Below are 21,404 nucleotides of genomic sequence, written 5' to 3'. Positions count from 1 at the left end.
GAGACTTAATAAATTAAAGTCTGAAAGGAGGATATTAACCCTGTTTGATAAATGAACAGGGATATTGTCTGTCAGCTTGGTCATTAGTTCTATTCACCAATTACTTTTCTAGGTGCAAAGGGGGAGTCACAAGCCCATGGGTTCCCTTCTTGAACGCTGCAAGAACGCAGGCCAACAAACAAGTCCGAAATTAGACCACGCAATATATTTGTCACCCTTAGCGATAGGGATAAACATTCACTTGGACGTAATTGTTATTGGATTGAGGGTCTCGGCATTGGCTTTGATTCATTATCTTATATGTCTATAGCACAAGGATTATAACCTATGCGAGAGGTTTACAAACTTTTCTGCCAACAGAACTTGTATGATCAACATCATCTCTTAAAGTATTAATTTAATAATACTGAATACTGAAAATGTAATAATTACTGAATATGAATTAAATTAAAAATATAATATGATAATAAAGTACCTAAGATTTAAAGTAATTAAATCAATTGTATTATAAAATGAAATACTGAATATGTATATGTAAATAATAATACAATTTACTTTATTATTATAATTCATTTAAGAACAAGAAAACTTCTTAAAGGGATAGTTCACATAAATATGAAAAATCTGTCATTAATTACTCACCCTCATGTCGTTTCAAACTCTTTTTGTTCATCTTCAGAACACAGATGAAGATTTCTGTCCCTCCATTGACAGCTACGCAACTACCACTTTGACTAAATGTGAATAACTTTAAATATGAATAAAAGCCTAAATTAAATCTATTCATCATATAAAGTGATCGAGTCTCTTCAGAAAATTGGAAAAAAATAGTAATTAGTTTTTTCGATCTCTTTATGCACTTTTTGAAGAGACAAAGTGTCAGTTGCGTAGAGGGACAAAAATCTCTCAGATTTCATCAAAAATATCTTCATTTGTGTTCCGAAGATGAACAAAAGTCTTATGGGTTTGGAACAACATGACGTGAATTTTCATTTTTTGGGTGAACTAACCCTTTAAGAAGTTTTCTTGTTCTTAAATGAAATAAATGAATTATAATAATAAAGTAGTGCCCACATTTTCTGATGCTACTATTTATGCACTTGTCACAACAATTTCAGTCTTTATTGTCATATTAAAAGTAGCAAAAACAAATCCTAAATCGAGGAGGCTACATTACATCTCTGACAGACGCTTTTCCGTCTACTTTGAGTACCGGATGAAACAACTCAACATTATCAGCACACAACCCAACAAACACATCCAGCATGCTTAATAAAAGTACATGAAGCAGTTAAAATTGCTGACATAAAGATTTAGTAAGCTGCACATCAAATAGACCAGAAACCAGAGCGGTCGGCTCATTGATCATCAGCCGTCTCCGACGGAAACATGAAAAAACAAGAAGCAACACTCATCCACCCCGGTGTCATGCTTTATAGGGAGTAAAGCGCCCAAAGACATGATGAGTTTGATCAAATTAGTAGACTAAAGAGATCTGTGAGGCACAACTTATTTGCCCTTTCAGCCATGCAAAAGGTAAGCCATGCTTTGATCTCCCAATTAAACGGGTATATTTATAAATGTAAACATGTAGCTGAAGCTAATGAGCCTGGGCGATTGGACTTTTTCTTTTTTTACACACGATGAAGCCCCCCCGATCAGCACCACCTCAGCTAATTTGCTTGCTAAATAAACACAGATCACTGGACTGTGACTGTTGTTCTACATGTCAGTTCTGTCTAGCTATTGTTCTATTGTGTTTTGCTTTTTTCATTTAAACTAAGTAGTAAACTACTTGCACTTGACTCCTGCACCATTTCTTGGTTTGTAATTTATTCAAATTAAACACAAGGAAACACAAAAGACGCTCGTACAAAACGTGATTGTATACAGGTTTTTTACCTTTCTTTTTAGGGTTTGGTGGCCTTTGGGGTCTCTTTTATTCTTTTTCTAAAAAGAATGCATTGGTCTATGACTTCCTCTCACGGAGGAAATGATAAATGTGATTCTTTGTCCATTCATTCAATAGATGTGGCAGTTACGCCGAGGTCACGGAAGTGGTGCAGTCTTTTTCTTAAAGTTGCGGATTTTCACCTTTGACATTTGCTGAATTGATCCGCCGGCAGTGTTCACAGCATCTTGGCTGACTTGAAGAAGCAGTGATTGAACAGTGACTGTGCCCCTATCTCCGTCTGTATTGATTAGATGACAGGACAGATTGAGGGAATCGTCTTGTCGTGTATCACGTCTCTCTGTTTCAGGCGGCTCTTATCAGGATAACCCCAAACAAAATGCCAGCGACGAGACGGTACAGTTTACAAGCGGCATGATCCTCGATTTGCACTTGTTCATAGGGTTCTGAAAAAAAAATTATATAATTAAATCAGACAGAGCGTGCTGCTGTAGTAACATATTCTCTTGATAGATCTACGATCAAGGCTTAAATCTAGTCTCAGACTATAATGCATGTTAGAACTGTTTTAACTGAAAGCAACTTGCACGGACAGATCTTAAAATACATCAGTGACATACTGCCATTGTTTTGTCTCAAGATGCGCAGGAGTCATTTTTTTTCTAAGGCATGTTTAGAAAAGCTACTTAAATGTCCTAATTAAACCAAAGCTGGCCTTAGTGCTTAACTTTGCTTAAATTATACTTTGTCAATGAAAATTTATGACCGTTTGCATGTACATCGATTGCGATAGATGCCAAATTAATTCTGAGAAATGGTCCAGCACTATCTGTTTAAAGTTTACAGGTGACATTCATAAATTTAAATGTGGCTTGAATGTCAAGATTAGCCTGGTCCTACCAGACTCTCGCACATTTCATTTGTACAGAGAGTCTGGTCACTCTCCATTGACAAGCGTTAACTTCCTTGAAGGCGGGTACTCTGTTGAAGTATAAAACTCTGTTGAACTTGACGTAACCCTACAACTCAAACTAGCGCATGACCTCAACGTCATCGTTCTCAGCCACTCCCTCTGTTCGCTGATTGGACCGGTAAAAATAGAAAACCCCAAAATACCGCAAACCCAGATGGAGTACTGAAGGAAAATGAAAATTGAGCGGAAGTACGTAGGAGGGCAGAGCCAGGCTATGTCAAGATACCTTGTAGGTATAAATTTGTTTAAACATGCCAGTTTAAGATGCTTGGATAATTAGAGTACTATTCCTTGTACTGTTGCTTTGGAAAACAACTTGAAAAGAAAAGTTTGAATCCAGACTTCAAAATGTCCATGCACATTCCACTTCTCTTTCCTCAGTACTTTCTAATCTCCCCTACACAAAAGGTAAAAATAATTAATTATTTAAAAAAAGAAAAGAAAAGAGAAATAGGTAGGTAGGTAGAGTGGGTAGGTTGATGGATGGATGGATAGATGGATGGATGGGTAAATGCATGGATGGATGGATGAGTACATGTATGGATGGGTAAAGGGACTGATGGATGGATGGATGGATGGATGGGTAAACTGATGTATGGATGTATGGATGGATGGTAAATGGATGGAGGGGTAAATGGATGGATGGGCAAATGGATGTATGTATGTATGTATGAATGGATGAATGGATGGGTAAAAGGATGGATGGATTGATGGATAGGTAGATGAATGGATGGATGGATGGATGGATGGATGGGTAAATGGAGGGCTAAATGGATGGATGGATGGATGGATGGAGGGGTAAATGGATGGATGGGTAAATAGATGGATGAGTAAATGTATGGATGGGTAAATGGACTGATGGATGGATGGGTAAACTGATGTACATGTATGGATGGATGGATGGATGGATGGGTAAATGGATGGATGGAAGGGTAAATGGATGGATGGATGGATGGATGGATGGATGGATGGATGGATGGATGGATGGATAAATGGATGGGTAGATGGACGGATGGACAGACAGACAGATAGATAGATAGATAGACAGACAGACAGACACATTTCCGCCTAGTTAGTTACTTATCAGTCTATATAAGTGAACAGGCCAATTAGTCCACCAAATACTAAATAACTGGCACCTAAAAATCTAGGCCACTAATTAAAATAAATATAAAATAAAGCTGTAATTAAATTACAGAATGTCTTTGTACATGGTTTGTCAATGTCAATGCCATGTCACAAATTTGGTTTGATGGTGACCTACAAATAGTGCGGAATCTGATATATATTTATATATATATATATATATATATATATTTTTTTTTTTTTTTTTTTTTTTCATTTTTTTAGCTGCTTTTTTTTTTGGTTTGTTTATTTCCAGGTTTTAAAAAAAAATATTGGCCTCCACTGCAAATCACAAATGCTGGTCTAAAGTCAGCAGGCCTAGGTTTCTGTAAGGTGAGAAAAAGATGCAGAAACCGGTTTTGAGGAGTTTGGTTGAGGCCAACGCTGTTAGCTGTCACAGCATCGCTGGTTAAACGAGGGGGGCCGCGGCCCGGGCCCCTGCACAAATGACAAGTGACGCCGTTTGCCGCAAACCCCGATTCTGTCAGTCTTTACTTCTATCGCCTTTCCGTGTCATGTTAACCGCCAGTCACTGCCAGCTCGCCAATTACACAACCAGGTTCCCGGGCATGCCACACACACTCTCATTCTCTTTCTGTTACAAAAAAAAAAGAGAGAAAGAGAGAGAGCGACTTCCACAAGACTTGCTGTGCAAGCTTACCCTAATTAACCATCAGCTTAATTAGACAATTTACTGTGTAATTAGCAGGCAATTTGTCAACACCTCTCAGATCGTAGTGACTGCTTTGACAGACCCACTTTTCCAATGCTGATTCCAGAGTCGAAAAACACCTTAGTTGTTTATTTTCTCATCCCCTCCCCTAATGCGCGCCAACTGCACAGAGGCACAGCGTAATCACGCCTGATGAGAGAGGTACGTGGAAAGAGACATGTTAGTTAAGCGGGAGGTATGTGCGAGATGGGGACAGTCTGTCCTCCGTCGCCGCAGACGGCTCCTCTGCATTACAAAAGCTTCTTCGGGATGTTTTCCCTGAGGGGAACGATCTGTGATTAAACAGGGGGCGTGAGGACAATGATGATACATTTTAGAAAGCAATCGTGAGGTAGTTCTCGGTCAAAAACCTCTCGTCAACAACCACTTTAGCAAAACAACTATATAGAACATGATTGAATAGCGTCATGTCTCAAAGAAAGCAGATATTATGAAGCCTGAACTAGATTTTTTTTTACATTTCCTGAATGATGCCAGAACGTTGTTATGTGGATGCTAAGGTGTTCTGAGTGGTTTTTAAAGTGTTGCTCTGTGGTTGCAAGGTTGTTTCTAGGAGACTGCTTACTGGCCTAAACGAAAAGCGTCAATAACATCTTAGTCACTAGATAGAGAGTTGGGTCATATCCCATATCAAAATTTTTTAAAAGTTGCCAGCCAGCGTCAGCATTTTTGATAATTTTCACAAAACAGAGATTCTAGTCCATCAACACCTCCAAAGCTTCAGTCCTATACCTCTTCCTGGGTCGACATTTCTTTCGACAATGTTAGGCAGTTTTGATATATATGCTGTTTAATATTGATGATTGTGTTATGCTTGCTTCTATCGCTTATTTCTGCTTCTTCTTTGCCAGTGTTTTGATCCAGAGATTCTGTACTCTTTCAGAAGATGTGCGATAGCGCCTCCTAGCGTATAAAAGTGAAACCATGAATTTGCTGGAAAATTCCATCAATAGCGGGGAAGTGCTGTCATAAATTACTGAAAATTTAAAAGACATTTGTCATTCTGCTTAGTGACTGTGACATTTTTCTTTTCTTTTTTTGTTAGAGAATTTAAATGTTTATACATTATTTAAATAAAATTATTGAAAATGAAATTTAATTGCCAAATGAAAAATCATACCTGATGATATGGTGATAGATCAATGTACAGTATCCGCCCATGTTTAATCATTTTGAGATTATCTGCATTAATTGTAGTAAGTAAAAGACATTTGCCATTCTACCTAGTAAGTATATACATGTTCTGTTTTCAAATATTTGAAAGAAAAAAACAAAACAAATTTGTCTACATCTTATTTGCCACGTTAAATTATATGATGAAATATATCTGCATTATATGACCATCATGCACACTATATTTCAGTATCATCCTTATCAAGCAACATTAATTAGGTTTGTTAAGCGTGCGTGTGTGTACCCTCAATAGAGTTGTGCTAGCCTCTCTCTCTCTCTCTCTCTCTCTCTCTCTCTCTCTCTCTCTCTCTCTCTCTCTCTCTCTCTCTCTCTCTCTTCACAGCAGGCCAGCATGCAGCTACGGGAGGCTATCCATCTCTCCGCTTTAACTCTGTCACAGAGCTGGAAGTGCAGAAATGGCTGTGTCACTTCCAAATACTCTCAAGGGACCCCATCCCAGAATTCTCTCCTGCTGGTGTGAAATGGAAATGAGCCTGAATACAGTGCATGCTGGGTTGTGCCAATCTCCAGCTACAGCGAGCGCTCTAAAGGAACTGAAACAGCTCTCCTTAGTACTAGTGCAGCAAAATTAATAGACATGTTTCTTTTCTCTTCATTTAACAAATTTATATGAACCTTTCTGCGTTTAATCAAGCAAAAAAAATATTAAAAAATGATCTTCAATAGTGGCGTTTCAAAATATATTGAAATTCTAGTTTAAAAAGTCAATGTGAAATCAAATTAATCCTATTCACAAAAATAAATAAATAAATATATATATATAGATATATATATATATATATATATATATATATATATATATATATATATAATATAATATAATATAATATAATATAATATAATATAATATAATATAATATAATATAATATAATATATGTGACCGGATTTTTTTACTGGGCATTACAACAATAAATTGGGTTGACTTTTCAGATACAGAACTTGTTTTATTTTACACCAACCCAACTAAACCAGTTTCTCCTTACAATCAATCATACATGGCAGATCCATGTCAGAAAAGAAACAAATATAGCATGTAAATAAATAAAAATCAAGTCCCTTTCACAGCAGATTGAGTCTAAGCAGAACAAAACCAACGGAATATCTCATTATCCCACCCTGAGACCTGTAGCCCTTTAGCACACGAAACACTCATTTACAGAGTTACACATTACCAGCGCTACCTATTAAACACTCAAACCGTAAGAGGGTGTGGACGTGTGTATTGTGAATGCGCGCGTGAGGTTCGTGACCTTTAACCTTTCCGTTCTTGATAAAAAATGCTGCAGTTGATTAAATCCTGGTCGCTAATTAGCAGAGAGACTTATAAAGCCATTCCGTAGTTGCTGAGAGAGAAAGCGAACAGTGTGTGCGGTGGAGTGATGGGACACATCACACTTCATCTGTGTTACCATGGAGCTTCATCCAACATTTCTCATTAAATTAAAAACCTCGATCTGAGACGTACAGTAAATGTGTGCGTGTGTGTGTGTGTGCGCGCACACAAATGGGTCGGCTTCCCCATGCAATTTCTTTTGTTTCAACTGCGGTTAAAAAGTTGAGAATCCCTCTTAATACGTCTTCATATTTACTTCATTTAGACTTGCCCACTAAATCCTCCTACGCTGAGGTGAGAAGGCATGTTCAAGAATAGACTGATGTGCAGAGAAAGTTTCGTAAGATAAAGTTAAAGAGTTTAAGAGCTTTCTGTGGTGGGCGGAAGTCTGGCGGGTCAACAGCAATCATTCCTTATTCTTCTCACGTGAAAGACACAAAGGAAGACCAACTATTAGTGCACGAGTATGTAAGCCAACGGCTAAAACTGGCACCTACAGGCCTTGTTTGGTGTGCTGATTGGCGGAAAACCGGCACATTTGCCATTAATCAGGTTAGCTCCAATTACAGGTGTGACTTAACCAGACTTGACCAGTCAAAAAGCTAATTGGGCTCAGTTGCCTTTGTACCCGGCCTCGGCCCTGGAGGTAGCCTACGAATCCTTCTCTCATTCCATAATTAGACCAAATGTATCAATCACATATCTAACAGTCCTGTAATTGGTGTGATGCATTCAACAACAAAAAAAGTGGCTTGTGAAAAATGGATGTAGGCCCAACTGGTCGTGAGGAAGACAACATCCTTTGCCCTCTTTTTCAAGCGAGTAGCAAGAAAACAACACGCTTTCATATGCCATACAGTTCATTAATCCTAATTAACGGTCACAGAGCTTTGTTAGGCAGTTCTCCACCGGTCTAGCACGCTAGCAAGCTAATTAGCGACGCCGAGCACAAACGATGAGAGCCAGAAGCGTGAAGATTCTCATATTTGTAGACAATCCTCTGAGCATCTCAAATTCTATCAATAGCATAAGCCAGTAATGTTGCGATAGGGGGGCCACCGATGAAAAAAAAAAGCACAGGATATTAAAAAAAGAGAAATCCCCTGTGTTTAAGGCGGGTGATAGCGGCGTAGCGGCTGTTCATTCATATTGACATTAAGAACTTCTTTATCTTTTGTCCCCAAAGAAAAGCCCCCTTACAATCTTCCCCACTGAGCACACAATAAAGAATAATATGATTTCTGTTTACAGAGATATCAGGTGGTATTTCGGCATATGCTGGCGGGCGATGGATGCAACAGTATATTACAGCCCAATCTGGCATCTACAAATGTCAAGAGTGAAGCAGGACTCGGAAGAGAATGCGGCGGGGGTTTGGGTGTGGGAGATCCATTTGAGCAAGGAAGTTCGCACAGACAACTTTGCGGGCGACCAACAGCCGTCCACTTCCTCTTTCAGGCAAGAAAAAAGGTTTTCAGAGCGGGAAGATAATGCGATCTTAAGCAAAATATCCAGATGGTGCACCGAGCTCCCAAGGTAAACCGACGCCGGCGCAATATCCAGCTTCTATTGTAACGTTTCGAGACACCTCTTCCCTCCCACCGCCGTTTGTCTCTGGAAATAAAAAGCTGACCTTTTCTGAAGGGCCGGCGCACAGTTTATAAAAGCAGAAATGGAGGCAGGTGACAGGCGTCTATAAAAGAGGAACAGCTACATCACTCACTCACACATCAGAGCAGGAGAAACATCATTTACACACTTCACATGCTGTCCCTCACTGTCTGAAATCAGCCGAGTGCCGAGGACCATGGGTCGGAATAAACAATTTGACTCGATCTTCCCCGCTTCTGCCTCCTGTCAGTAGCATATGGAACTCGCTGCGTTACTATAGTGATATCTATCATGGGTTAGACTGCTTGCTTTTTATTTTTAATCTTGTTTTTTTTTTTTTTTTGCATTTATTTATTTTCTTTTAATATCCCTAGTGCTGCTAATGAGTGGAAGGCAGCCAACACAGAACAAACATATGTTCCTGATTAATACTGACATTGCTAATAAAAGAGAATATTTAAAGTTAATAAAAACGAGTTTATGAATTGCAACTGTATTTTTTTGTTCAATTATAAGTTTGAGTCTATAATAACATAGAAAAATAAAAGTAAGAATAATTAAAACTGTTTGAGTTCAAGTTCATTTTAGTGACAACATTCATAATTCATAATCACACTTAAATAGCTTTAAGCACAGAATAAAGACGGAGGTGAGAATAACATCTGTCTCACAGTGTCATATCACCTTTCTCTCAACAGATTCGTCTGTTAACTGTTCTTTAATTAAATTTAATGAAAGTCTCATAAAAATAATACTAAAATTGTTACCTGAGAGATCGGATGAAACACGAAGGAAAGCAAGAACACGAACGAGATCTCTCATGATGTTTCTAAATGTGATTAAATGGAGTGCAAATGCTTTTATCATGCTTTTAAGATTTGTCTGTAATATCACGTGTCACCTCTAAAGTTTCAGGAGAGATCTCAAATCAGGGCTCAGATTTGTCAAGACATTGCAGCCTGCAAATAAATAAAAAAAATGAGCTTTTGAATATTCAAAGCAATATGAAATCAAACAATTCTTATCAATTTCTTCCAAGACCAAATGATCTGATTTTCTGTTTATCACTGAAGTTAAAAGTTACCTTTGTTAATGTCTTGACAAACATTCCTACATTAGTTTCTCATTTAATATGCTGTTGCAAATGGAAATATTATAACAAATATAAAAAGGGGTACAAAAATAGTGAATGCTGTTTCATGTTCACCTTAATGCTACAGATCAACGCACTTATTCTGTCATCAATTATTTGTGTTCATTTTTACTTCTCCAAAAGAATCTGAGAAGAAACATCAAAGACAATGTCAGTACTTAAATTTAAATTTTAAATGAGAACACAATTAAATTTCCTGAGGCAAATATTTTCAAACCAGTGTTGTTATTACTAAAACTAATAACAATTGTTTTTGTGAATTAAAAGCTGAAATAAAATAAAATAAAATAAAAATATTACATGAAAAACTTGACAGCAAACTAAATTAAAATGAGTTGATGCTAAAATGACTAAAACTAAAATAAATCTTAAACGAAATATATAAAAAGCAAATTAACTAATTAAAATGAAAATGAAAACAGAAAAAAAGCTATACTAGTATATAAATACTTTAATAGTATATAAATATAACTATATTATTAAATAATACTGTTTCAAACTGGAATCCATCAGCCGTCATAGAGCCTACAGAAACACGACAAAATGAACATATATTTTAAAAAAATAAATAAAATAAAATTGAATTACTCTCCCACAAATATGACAATTTCCACACATATAGAAACGTTACATATATACCAGCTAATGGGGATTGTCATATCTTGGGGGTCCTTGGTGTTAAAGCAACACTAAGGAACTTTTCCTCTTCGGTCGCCCTACAGGTTGGAAGCGGAATTGTTGTAAATAATTTCGCCGCCCGCAGCCTAATGTCACACGCACACTCGCTGTTTATCTAGCACCGGCTTTGGAATGAACGATGTCCACTGACAAGGTAGAGTATGTTGCATGATTTCATGAAAGTATGATGTATTGCGACATCAGAAACGAAGGAAAACGAAATAATGACTATTGTAACGCTTGACGTAAAGCAAGTCAAATTTGTAGTTTTCTTATGTCTCATTCGAACTACAAAAACGCGACCCAGTTTGGCAAACTTGCATAGTGTGGTTATAGCAGATATAGGGCTGCAAAGCGAATCCAGAAGTGCCGTTCACCCTGTTACGACTTGATGAACCACTGATACGATTTTGGAAACATTATTTTAAGGTAAAAAATGTTCCTTAGTGTTGCTTTAAGAGTTAGAAAACCCCGATGTATGAAAAAGCAATAAGCAATAAGATGTAATTCTGCGGCTCTATAAATATATAACGAAAAACCATAGTTTGATTAGCATTATGTGTGCAGTTCTTGCTAAGTACCTTGTCCAATGAAAACGTTTTGGTGAGGGCGAAACCCCAACCCTGCTGGAAGGCCCTGCGGATCATGGTGGCGCTGGTGGTGGGTGGAGCGCTGGCCAGCCCGAACGGGTTGGGGAACGTGATTCCGCACATCTTCACGCTGATGTCCACCGCGTCTATGGGCGAGTAGAAGAGGGGCAGCTGGGGCGAACCGCTGACCGCCTGCCCGAAGATGGACTGTAACGACAAACAATTTTATATTTTTCATATTTTCCTACTTTATGAGGAGAAAAAAATGGCCGCTCTAAATTCCCAGTGGAAAGCTCACGGTCGTTCTGAATGAAAGTTTCTGAAGGTTACTCTGGTGTTGCGGTCTGCCACACGTGTGCATTTAAGGCTACAATGATCGTGTGAGTTTGCTGAGTGTGTTTGTGCGCAGCATTGTTTATCTCTTCACATCGTGGCACAAAAGCAGCAAACAGCAGTCATACATCAGCTCTCTCTCTAATGAGCCTCACGTTTATCAAACACGTATGATTGCCCTTGTGGTGATGTCACAGCCGCATAATGAACGAGGGGGTGTCAAGTGAAGAGAAAATGAGAGCAGGAACATGACAGCCCACATCCTCCACAGAGAGTCCTCGTCACGGGATGTTTCTCTCGCTATCTTCCTCTCTCTCCCCGAGACAAACACTGCCGAGGGACGTTCCTGAACTCACTCGGGCCCTGACGGCTGTGCTGGAGTTGTCAAACACTTTGTACACCAGATAGATCTTTGGCAGATGATATGCTATTGATTTTTCTTTTTTTCAGAAGCACTTAACGTAATTAGCATCTAAGATTTAAGAACAAAATCATCATTTGAGGAATGATTTGCACTTCAACAATTCTGTCACATTCACTCACCGTCATGTCGTTCCAAAACAAAGAATCTTTTTTCTGAGGAACACGTAAAGAAAAGGTCTGAAGACTGTTAGTTGCCTTTTACATGCAATAAAGAAACTGGACCAAAACTATCAAGCTTAAAATGATCATAAAATGATCATAAAAGTAATCGATATGACTTCTAAATATGATAGGTTTGTGTGATAGATAAACAGACTAAAATGTACTTTGCTATACCCTTCAGTGGTCTGTTCACCACAGTGACTGGATCATTGAATCAGTGAGTTCAACTTATGAACTGATCGGTCTGATTCATTAATGAATCATTCACAGCAGTTATGTGAATTGAATCAAATGATTCCCTGAACAGTTTTGACTTTAAAGATGACTCATGAACCAATAAAAACTAGGGTGATTTTCAGGGAATTACAACATATATTTCAATCTGTTGGTCACACAAAGCTGCTGTATGTCTTCAGAAGAAGCTGAATATACTGTAGTGCATGATTCATGTGAATCATTTTTTTTAATACATTTATATCTTTTTTTTTTTTTTGTCATTTCAACATATGGAATAAATTCATATTTCATTCTTAGGTAAGATAAGGTGCTTGTAAATTTTATGTAATACATTTAAGTTGAATAAGAAGATATCATAATGGTCCTGACTTAAGATGGGTTCTTTCTCAAATCTATTTGCATAGTGAATAAAAGGCAACAGGTTCCGGAAATAAAAATTTACATTTATTTTCTCGATACAGCAATTGGTTTTTAAGGATAACTTATAAACCTTTAAAGTCAGACCTACTGTAAGCTCAGAGGTTGTTAATCGATGGTATATGCTTTTGTTGAAGCCTTCAGCACAAATTATTTCAACTTGTTTTTTTTGTTAATAATCATGTTCAAAAGCAGAATTCCAGAATTTTTTTTTTAATTAAAGTTTGTAATGTTGTGATGTAGCTTGGTACATGGCTTATAACTCTCGGAAAAAAATGAATAGTAAAAATACTTCCGCAACCAAGGTCTCTGAAAAAAGCGGGCGGTCACTGTTGCACTCTATTGTGATTGGTCATGTATTCCTTGCATGTATTTGACCATTGACAGTCAGCAACAGCAAGATAACTGAAACAAAGGCTAAAAACTCAGCTAACAATATCATTTTTCTATTTGCAAGGACTTTTATTTCCTTCAGGAAACACAAATCGAGTTTATTTTATTGAGAAACACGTGAAACGTATATAAAAACATGAGTGATATTAAATGCCCAGGGACAAGTACATGAACACACCTCAGAGCTCTCAGGTGGGACTTGTTTTAAACTGATCTGAGAGCTGTTCTTATATTAATCTTGCAATCTTTCTGCAAATGACTCTATTCGTTCCCTCAGCTGCGGTCCATTACCGTAAAAAACAACAACGCAATCTGTTGCCTTCCCTCGAACACTACACATGGTAATTTCATCAGCAAATAAACAGTTATCTCTGCTTTGCTCTGGCCACAGACATGGACAGACTATTAACCCCTCACTGACCCACCACTGCTGGAGAAGAGCTGCACTTATCCGTGAGATTCCCCCATATTGAGGTAAAATACCTTCAGGAGTATCACCCCTTGCGTCTAAGAGCACTCAACGAGACATTAGACAGACCATTTACTTAGAATTTAGTGCTAATATGGTAGAGGTCAGATTTCCAATGGCTTCAAGATTCTGGTCAAATTAAATATGTTTTACCAAAGTCAAAAAGTTGTCCATAGTCTGAAAACAAGTGCTTATTAGTGTAGCCTATGTTATAAATGTTTGTTTTGGTTATTTTTCATCAACTTTAATTATTATTATTATTTTTAAAGTCTCTAATAAGTCTAATAAGACACGTACTTCTCAGAATTCGACCAATCAGATGACGACTTTGAAACTCCCAAAGTGTTTCCCAATTTTTGTGCCTGAAGTCTGAGTCTGAGACTATGTACAATATGACAAGGAATGTGTGTAATGTAAACAAGGTCAATTTAAAGTAATCTGCAATGGAAAAAAAGCAAAACACTCACTGATGCGCAGCCTCCTTTTGTATCTGCCCATGAGTAAACTGTCATATAGTCATGCAAACAGTCAGTGTTTTGTCACATGTATCTCCATAATTACATTATACATGTCATGGCTCTTTAATTTCTGCCTGGATTCTGATGGTTTTATTGGTGCATGGTTTTGATGGGTTTAGCAGCATGAACAGCTACTGCTGTCTCTGCAGGGTCTCAGTCTGCATGTGTGTGTGTGTGTGTGTGTGTGTGTGTGTGTGTGTGTGTGTGTTTGACAGGCAGGGGGCTCCTATAAGCCCCTCTCAGGAGCCCAGGCTGATCTGGCTCAGCTAACGGGACAATCCGAAGTGCTCTCTCTCCCTCCCTGACCTCCCTCCTTCACTCTCCACAGTTACTTTGCTAGTAGCAAACTAATTAAGCCGAACAAGTGCGCATTGCCAGTGCCTCTGAGGTGAGATTTACGGAATAATCCTGTGCGGAACAGCGTTCTCGCTGTGTGGCCCCGGCGAGCGGCTCTGAAGCCACAGGAAGACCATTGTCCTACCGCCCGCTATAATGCTAATTTATTCCTTATTGTGCTCTGATTACTCATAAACATACTCATATTGAGAGGCTTTTGTATCCAGCGGTGTCACAGCTCACTCTTTGTAGAGCGCATGTAAAGCTCTCATCTACATAATTAATCAGCACTCCAAATCCTCCTTTTCCATTGGGTTTTGTGATCTTAACACGGGACATAATCAGGGCAACATCTGTTTCGGTCTCATCAGCACAAAAGCAAGTGTTTTCAAATGTGAATGTGTCGAGGAAATGAACTTGGGTGTGTGTTTACGGTGCCAGATCTCAAAATATTGTCATTTGGGCAGCTGACATGACATCTCACAGCAGGGACAGCAAATTATTATAAATGGCATTATTATTATTTGTGTATCTTGGATAACCTCATCTTAAAGGGTTATTTTGCTTAAAAATACATAGTTATCTTTTACTTATCCTCATGGAGTTCCAAAAACGTGTGATATATAAAAATAAATAAAATTGTGGAACACAAAAGCATGGCTCTTTTCAGTTATCAGGCTCCAAAAAGAACAGAAAGGAACCATGTCACATACAGTACATCTCATATTTGCCTATTGAAGTCATCTACCCAAAGACCTAAAACAGTTTTTTTTTTGTTGCAGAAAACAGGCCCCTAAAAAGCTTTTCAATCTTATTTGCACTTAAACATTGTGGCTCAAGATGCTTCACAGCAGATTGTACATGAATAATGTCAAACGTCATTGGTTTATGTGCATCTCGTGACCAATTACAGCACATCTGAACACAAGTGCAAATGAGATTCGAGAGCTACAGCGTAAAGGAATATTTTCATATTTTCGACATGCAAAAACATATGGCTTCTGAAGACTTGGTTTATAGTGTACGAGTCATATGAAGGTCCCAATGCTTTTATGGTTTATTTTTCAGGGTTTTTCACTATATGCAAAAGAGCAGGTCAGGTATTGTGCAAAACATCACCACAGAAATAAAGTCATGGATTTTGTACATCACATAGGTGACAATTTTCATTTTTGGGTGCATTATTCCTTTAACTTAATTCCTGAAAAGTACCTGTAAGTATGTGTGCATGTGCCAGGAGGCCTGTTTCCCATCATTGACTGCTTCTACTGTGGTATTGGCCAGACCGGCCACATCGCCCCCAGCGAACACCCACGGCTCACTAGTCTGCATGCTCTCTGGGTCCACCTCAGGAAGCCCCCATCTGTTTAACCTGATGGGAGCCATGGCCTCGATCACTGCAGAGAGAGAGAGAGTGAGAGAGGGAGAAAACTGATAAAGGAAAGGGTAAATTCATGAGAGAAAAGAGGCAACATGGAAAAAGACCTGCGGAAAAAGAAAAACCTGATAGACTGGAAATGGCAAGAAAATAATATGAAGTCACTGACAAGACAAATGGCGAGAGTTCCCCCCTCCCCAGTGGCGTTTCTTTTTCTTTTTGCGAGCTTAATGTAACATCTCCTGGAGCATTTCATTCACTGTTAGTAACGTTAGCAGGAAGATACTCTGTCAAACTGATCTACATTCTGAAATGACCACCCCTCCTCTCTCTTGAACACACACCGTCCATCTTCTAAAGGCACGGCTGCTCGGCATGGACTGCGTCCTACATTTATCAATGAAAAAATTCCAAATACAGATCTAAGGACAGGAGGCCCAAGATTTATTGCACATTATGAGGATTACTAAGGACAAATGAAACTCCTCTCTCTCCTTATGGTGTCAAAAAGTCAGCTGTATATCGGACAATGTTACTAAATAATCACAAATGAATGTTATCATCTATGGGAGAATTTTATTAATTAATGTGACTTTATACATACCTGAAATGGTAAAAATCTATATGTAGAAATTAATTATAAATGATTGCAAAGTGTTACAATAATATATAACATCATAATACACAACACAACAATTTTATGAATTTTAAATTGTAACAGTCAACAAGTCTACTGCCAACATACAAATAAAAGGATTGTAAATCTCTAATTTACGGTGGAATATTATATTATATTATATTATATTATATTATATTATATTAGTCACATCCATGATGATTCCTGATGGACCAGAATATTTAAATATTATTTTTAATAAACAGTCTTGATGCCCTGCGTTGTGACCGTGTCTGTTTACACAGTATATCGAAATCTTTTATTTCCTGTTTTCCATGATATGTCCCTTTTAATAACAGACAGCAACAAGAATACACACCAACAATCAGATTTCCCAAACATTAAAAATTCGAAATGGTGTATAAACTCCAAACACCAGAGCCAAACCAATACTTCTAAGTAACAACAAATTGAGTTTTCCTCTTCCTCCTCATAACTAAGATTTCGATTTTCTTGCGGGCGATTAAAGAGACCGGCTGACAGGAAGTGATGTTAAGAACAAAGTAGGCTGGCAGGTCAGTTCAAAGACAGTGAGGAAGAGAGATTGGCTCCTTCACTTGACACTGTGCCTGGTATCCTGATCGTCAACACTTTTTCTTAATCTTCTTCTCTATTATTTTCCCCCTTTATCTCCCTCTAATGTCTAGAGTTCTCTGCAATTGCCTAGACCTCTTCAACAGCTTCATGTATCCTATTTCAACACACACGCTAACAGTGAGTTGTTTTTCTTTCTCTCCTGTCCGCTCTGGAGAGCTAGTAGAGTGTGTCAGGCCTCTCATAGCCCTCAGAGATCATTCTTAAGTAAAGCAGCAACTCTCTCTCGCTCTCTCTCTCTCCTCCACACACTCTACCCATGGGCATTCTCCTCACTGACAGATGCAAATTGCAAAGGTCCATTAAGCAGAGGAATCCACACTGGATAAAGGAGAGGACGGGGATTGCGGACAAGCACACTATAGGATAGTAGCTCATTCCATCAGAATGACTTCCTATTGGTCTCTGCTGCAATGGCACACATTTAGTTTGTGCACAGTTAGTTAGTAGTAAGTTAGTTAAACCATTTTTAATTCTTGTTAATCAAATCAAGGAATGCTCTGGGTTAAATAGAATATAAAAGCATAGTTCACAGAAAAATTTAAATTCTGTCATCCTTTACTCACTCTCATGCAGTTCCAGACCTGTATACTGTGGAACACACAAATATAATTTTTTGAAGAATTGCTCATATCAAAATTTAAATTAATGTTGTTTTGTTTTATTATTTCATTTTATTTTATCATTTTAATTAATTAATTTCATTATTTCATTTTATTTTTTATCATTTTTATTTTATTAATTTCATTATTTCATTTCATTATTTTAGTTTATTTCATTATTTCTTTTTATTTATTTTATTTTCATTTTATGAATTTCATTTTATGAATTTCATTTTATGAATTTCATTTTATGAATTTCATTTTATTTCAGTATTTCATTTCATCATTTTATTGTATTTCATTATTTCATTTTATTTCAATATTTCATGTCATTTCATTATCTATCTATCTATCTATCTATCTATCTATCTATCTATCTATCTATCTATTAGCACATATTTTTGAACCTGGAACTGTAAAAAGACTTCTTTTTGTTTCCGAACAATATCTAGGCAACATACAGTATATGTGATGCACAGAATTTATGAAATTAAATCAAGACTTTATATAAAATTCATATTTTTTTTTAGTATTAGACCAGTGCTGATGCCAAATATCTTGACTAATTAATGCTGTTTACTATTGATATGATTAATATTAAATGTACTAATCGAATAACAGCAGTGGTTCACTCCAAAAATGGGATTTGAGAGCTATACAGAACAAGAAATAAATAAATAAATATTGGTCTAGCCCTCACACAAAGCTATCAAATGACTACAGAAGACCTTGAATATAAACCACTTTTATGGAGCATTTTTGTAATTCTTGGAGCTTGACCATCCCCATATTGGAACAGCAGCCAATAGACTTTGCAATACATCTGTTTAACTTCCACAAAAGCATAAAAGTCGTATCGGTTTGGAATGGCATGAGGATGAGTAAATAAAGACAAGATCTTAAATTATTCTCAATCTGTTCTAATTTACTGGTGTTTCAGCGTATAAAGCCTTGTGTTTGACTGTGTCGAGCTCAAATGCACGTTGCTGTTCAGTCTTGTGCAGGAGAAAGCAAGCGGCCTCATTACCACTGATGGAGTGTGATTAATGGAATGCTGATGTTTGAATATTCGTCCGACCGGGTGGATGGGGGCGGAGCCTTGGCTGGAGTGACAGGAGCTGGGTACAGAACACTCCATCACAATCCAGCCCCTCTCCCCCACAAAGAAGAGATGAGGGAAAGAAAAAACAGCCAAGTGTGGCGAGGGATCAAATCATCTGTTAGCTCCAGTGGGCAGGCCCGCTAGATTACCAGCCAACTTTTCTAGCCACGTCAGCTGTTCTGGTACCAGCCCTCGACGGTCGTGGCCAGACCAATCTGACGAGGCACTTGAGTGGGCAAGTAATTCATATTTCCTAAATGAAAGAACACAGATGGAAACAAAAAAACCACCATCCCTCAGCATTTTTTTGCACAACTAAGTGAAGGTGCGGCGTGGACGGAACTGAGGCAGTTGCTTGTGTTATAAAACGCAATATCTGAAATGCAGAAGTACACTAAGATGACAATAAAACAAAAATAGGGACCGAGATGAACACAGGCATGCACGAACAAGACAAGACAGCTGCACACACAACTACCTCTAACCTCCTCAAAATTATTATTCAATAGGCAAAATTACAATAGCTGGCTTTCGGTCAAGTACACCATTTCCTGCTCCTGCTAAGAGGTGATTTGGTGTGCTTTAATTAACCTTGTAGACTAATTGCTAATAATGATAACCCTCTCCTGCTGAGCAGACACTGCCTGATGTTTAACATGTTGCACAGATGCTGTGAGCAGGTCAGACATTGTACAATAGTGCTAATAATACTTACGAAACAACCAGAGGTGCTAAATTCAAGGTGAGGACAAACTCAGATTACACGCAGGAAAAATGAAGAAATTATAGGACCAAAAAGGGGCATAACTGCATTGCTGTGATGTTTGCTGAATAAATGTATATGTAATAATGCTTTCTGTGAAGCCTGTACATATATGCATTATACATATACAGGGTCCCTACACATCTTCGATTTCAACTCCAAAACCTCTCTGTAGATTTTTCAGAACATTTTTAACATAAATGGTTTATACAGCATTATATTTGGCATATAGTACAGTCATTTGTTCTAAATATATTTTGAATTGAATTTCTCAAAGTGATAACATGCTTACTTGATGAGAAGAAACCTAAAACGTGCATAACGTGTATTCTTGTGTAATGACAATGTACGCCTTAAATTCATTCAGTTATGTTATGATTAAAACTGCTTGCATGATATATTTTTAGAAAACTGAATAGGGTGATAGTCTGGAAATGCAAATATACTTCTCCAGAGCTGGAAATTACTCAATTCAAATTCCATGGGCACACTTGACTGAAAAGTTTCACGTGGCGAATGTTTATGCTGATTGATTGCAATTAGCTTTGAAGACAAAAATAAATGTTGCCATTAGGTTCAAAGAAAAAGCTTAATTCAAATATATAATATATATTTAATATCCTTAAAATAAACTAAATACTATACTGATTACTGAGAACCAAAATTGACCACAATGACTTCTTTATATATACATAAAGAAGTCATTGTGGTCAATTTTGGTTCTCAGTAATCAGTATAGTATTTAGTTTCTATATTAAGATATTTTACTGGGATTTGTACTTTTTTGTAGTGTACATCATTTCTAATATATATATATATATATATATATATATATATATATATATATATATATATATATACATATATACATATATATATACAAAAAAAATATTAAATGTATAACAAATTACAGTAATGTTACAAAAAAGGAGTCTTCAGAAAAGTATGATGATTTCCACAAAGACATTAAGCGACACAACGGTTTTAAACATTGATGATAATGATAATAAAAATTGTTTTTTGAGCAGCAAATCAGCATATTAGAATGATTTCTGAAGGATCATGTGACACTGAAGACTGGAGTAATGACACTGAACATTCAGCTTTGCATCGCAAGAATAAATTACATTATACAATATATGAAAATAGATAACAGTTATTTTAAATTGCAATAATATTTTGCAATATTACTGTTTTTACTGTATTTTTTATGAAATAAATATTTGCACCATAAATATTTGCACCAAATATGTTCTTAATACGCATAAAAGCATGTTGCAGCTGATGAAAAAGAGCAGGCTTTAGTTTTAGACAGTTTGTTGCGTTACTGCACACTGGTCAGTGAGTAAACTCATAGCGTGGGTGGGATGAATTTCATTATCGTGAATTCATGTAATCTCCAGTCAGCTCTGGAGTCTGGACACTACAGTCTCTCAGTGACATTACACCTTGTTTTTTTTTTAATGCAACCCTAATTGAAAATCATAGTGGGTCTGCCCTTTTGCAGCGTGATCTAATTAGTGGACTTCAAAATCATGCCAGAAAAAGTTCTAGTCTGTCATCAGCCATGAACACACTGTATACTGCAGCCCACCAATAATTAGCAGCTGATTACAGTTATTACATGATTGAATTGTAACAATTTATATTATTAATCAGCTGTTAACTGAATTCATTTAACTACATGAATGACATGCT

General features: G+C 37.2%; 1 protein-coding gene across 3 annotated transcripts in view; it reads right to left on the bottom strand.

Moving 5' to 3' along the window:
• The window catches only part of dpyda (dihydropyrimidine dehydrogenase a), a 174,958-nt gene that overhangs the window by 87,235 nt on the left and 66,319 nt on the right, over nucleotides 1–21,404 (bottom strand). For 2 of the 3 annotated variants that reach the window (XR_014604526.1, XM_084103109.1), the window contains exons 12-13: nucleotides 15,804–15,988; nucleotides 11,295–11,510 (exon numbers count right to left, since the gene is read on the bottom strand). Coding sequence is in view for 2 of the 3 variants with exons in the window: in XM_084103109.1 (XP_083959235.1) it covers nucleotides 11,295–11,510; nucleotides 15,804–15,988 (401 nt within the window). In the remaining variant the exon portion in view is untranslated. Of the gene's footprint in view, nucleotides 1–1,811; nucleotides 2,359–11,294; nucleotides 11,511–15,803; nucleotides 15,989–21,404 lie in introns of those variants that run through there. The other variant, XM_084103110.1, reaches the window with a different exon arrangement.

Source organism: Abramis brama, assembly GCF_963993115.1.
Source record: "Abramis brama genome assembly, chromosome: 24".
In the NCBI taxonomy this organism is placed as follows: domain Eukaryota; kingdom Metazoa; phylum Chordata; class Actinopteri; order Cypriniformes; family Leuciscidae; genus Abramis; species Abramis brama.
Note: the sequence above shows the minus strand (reverse complement) of the source record. Positions and strands in the feature narration are given on the sequence as shown.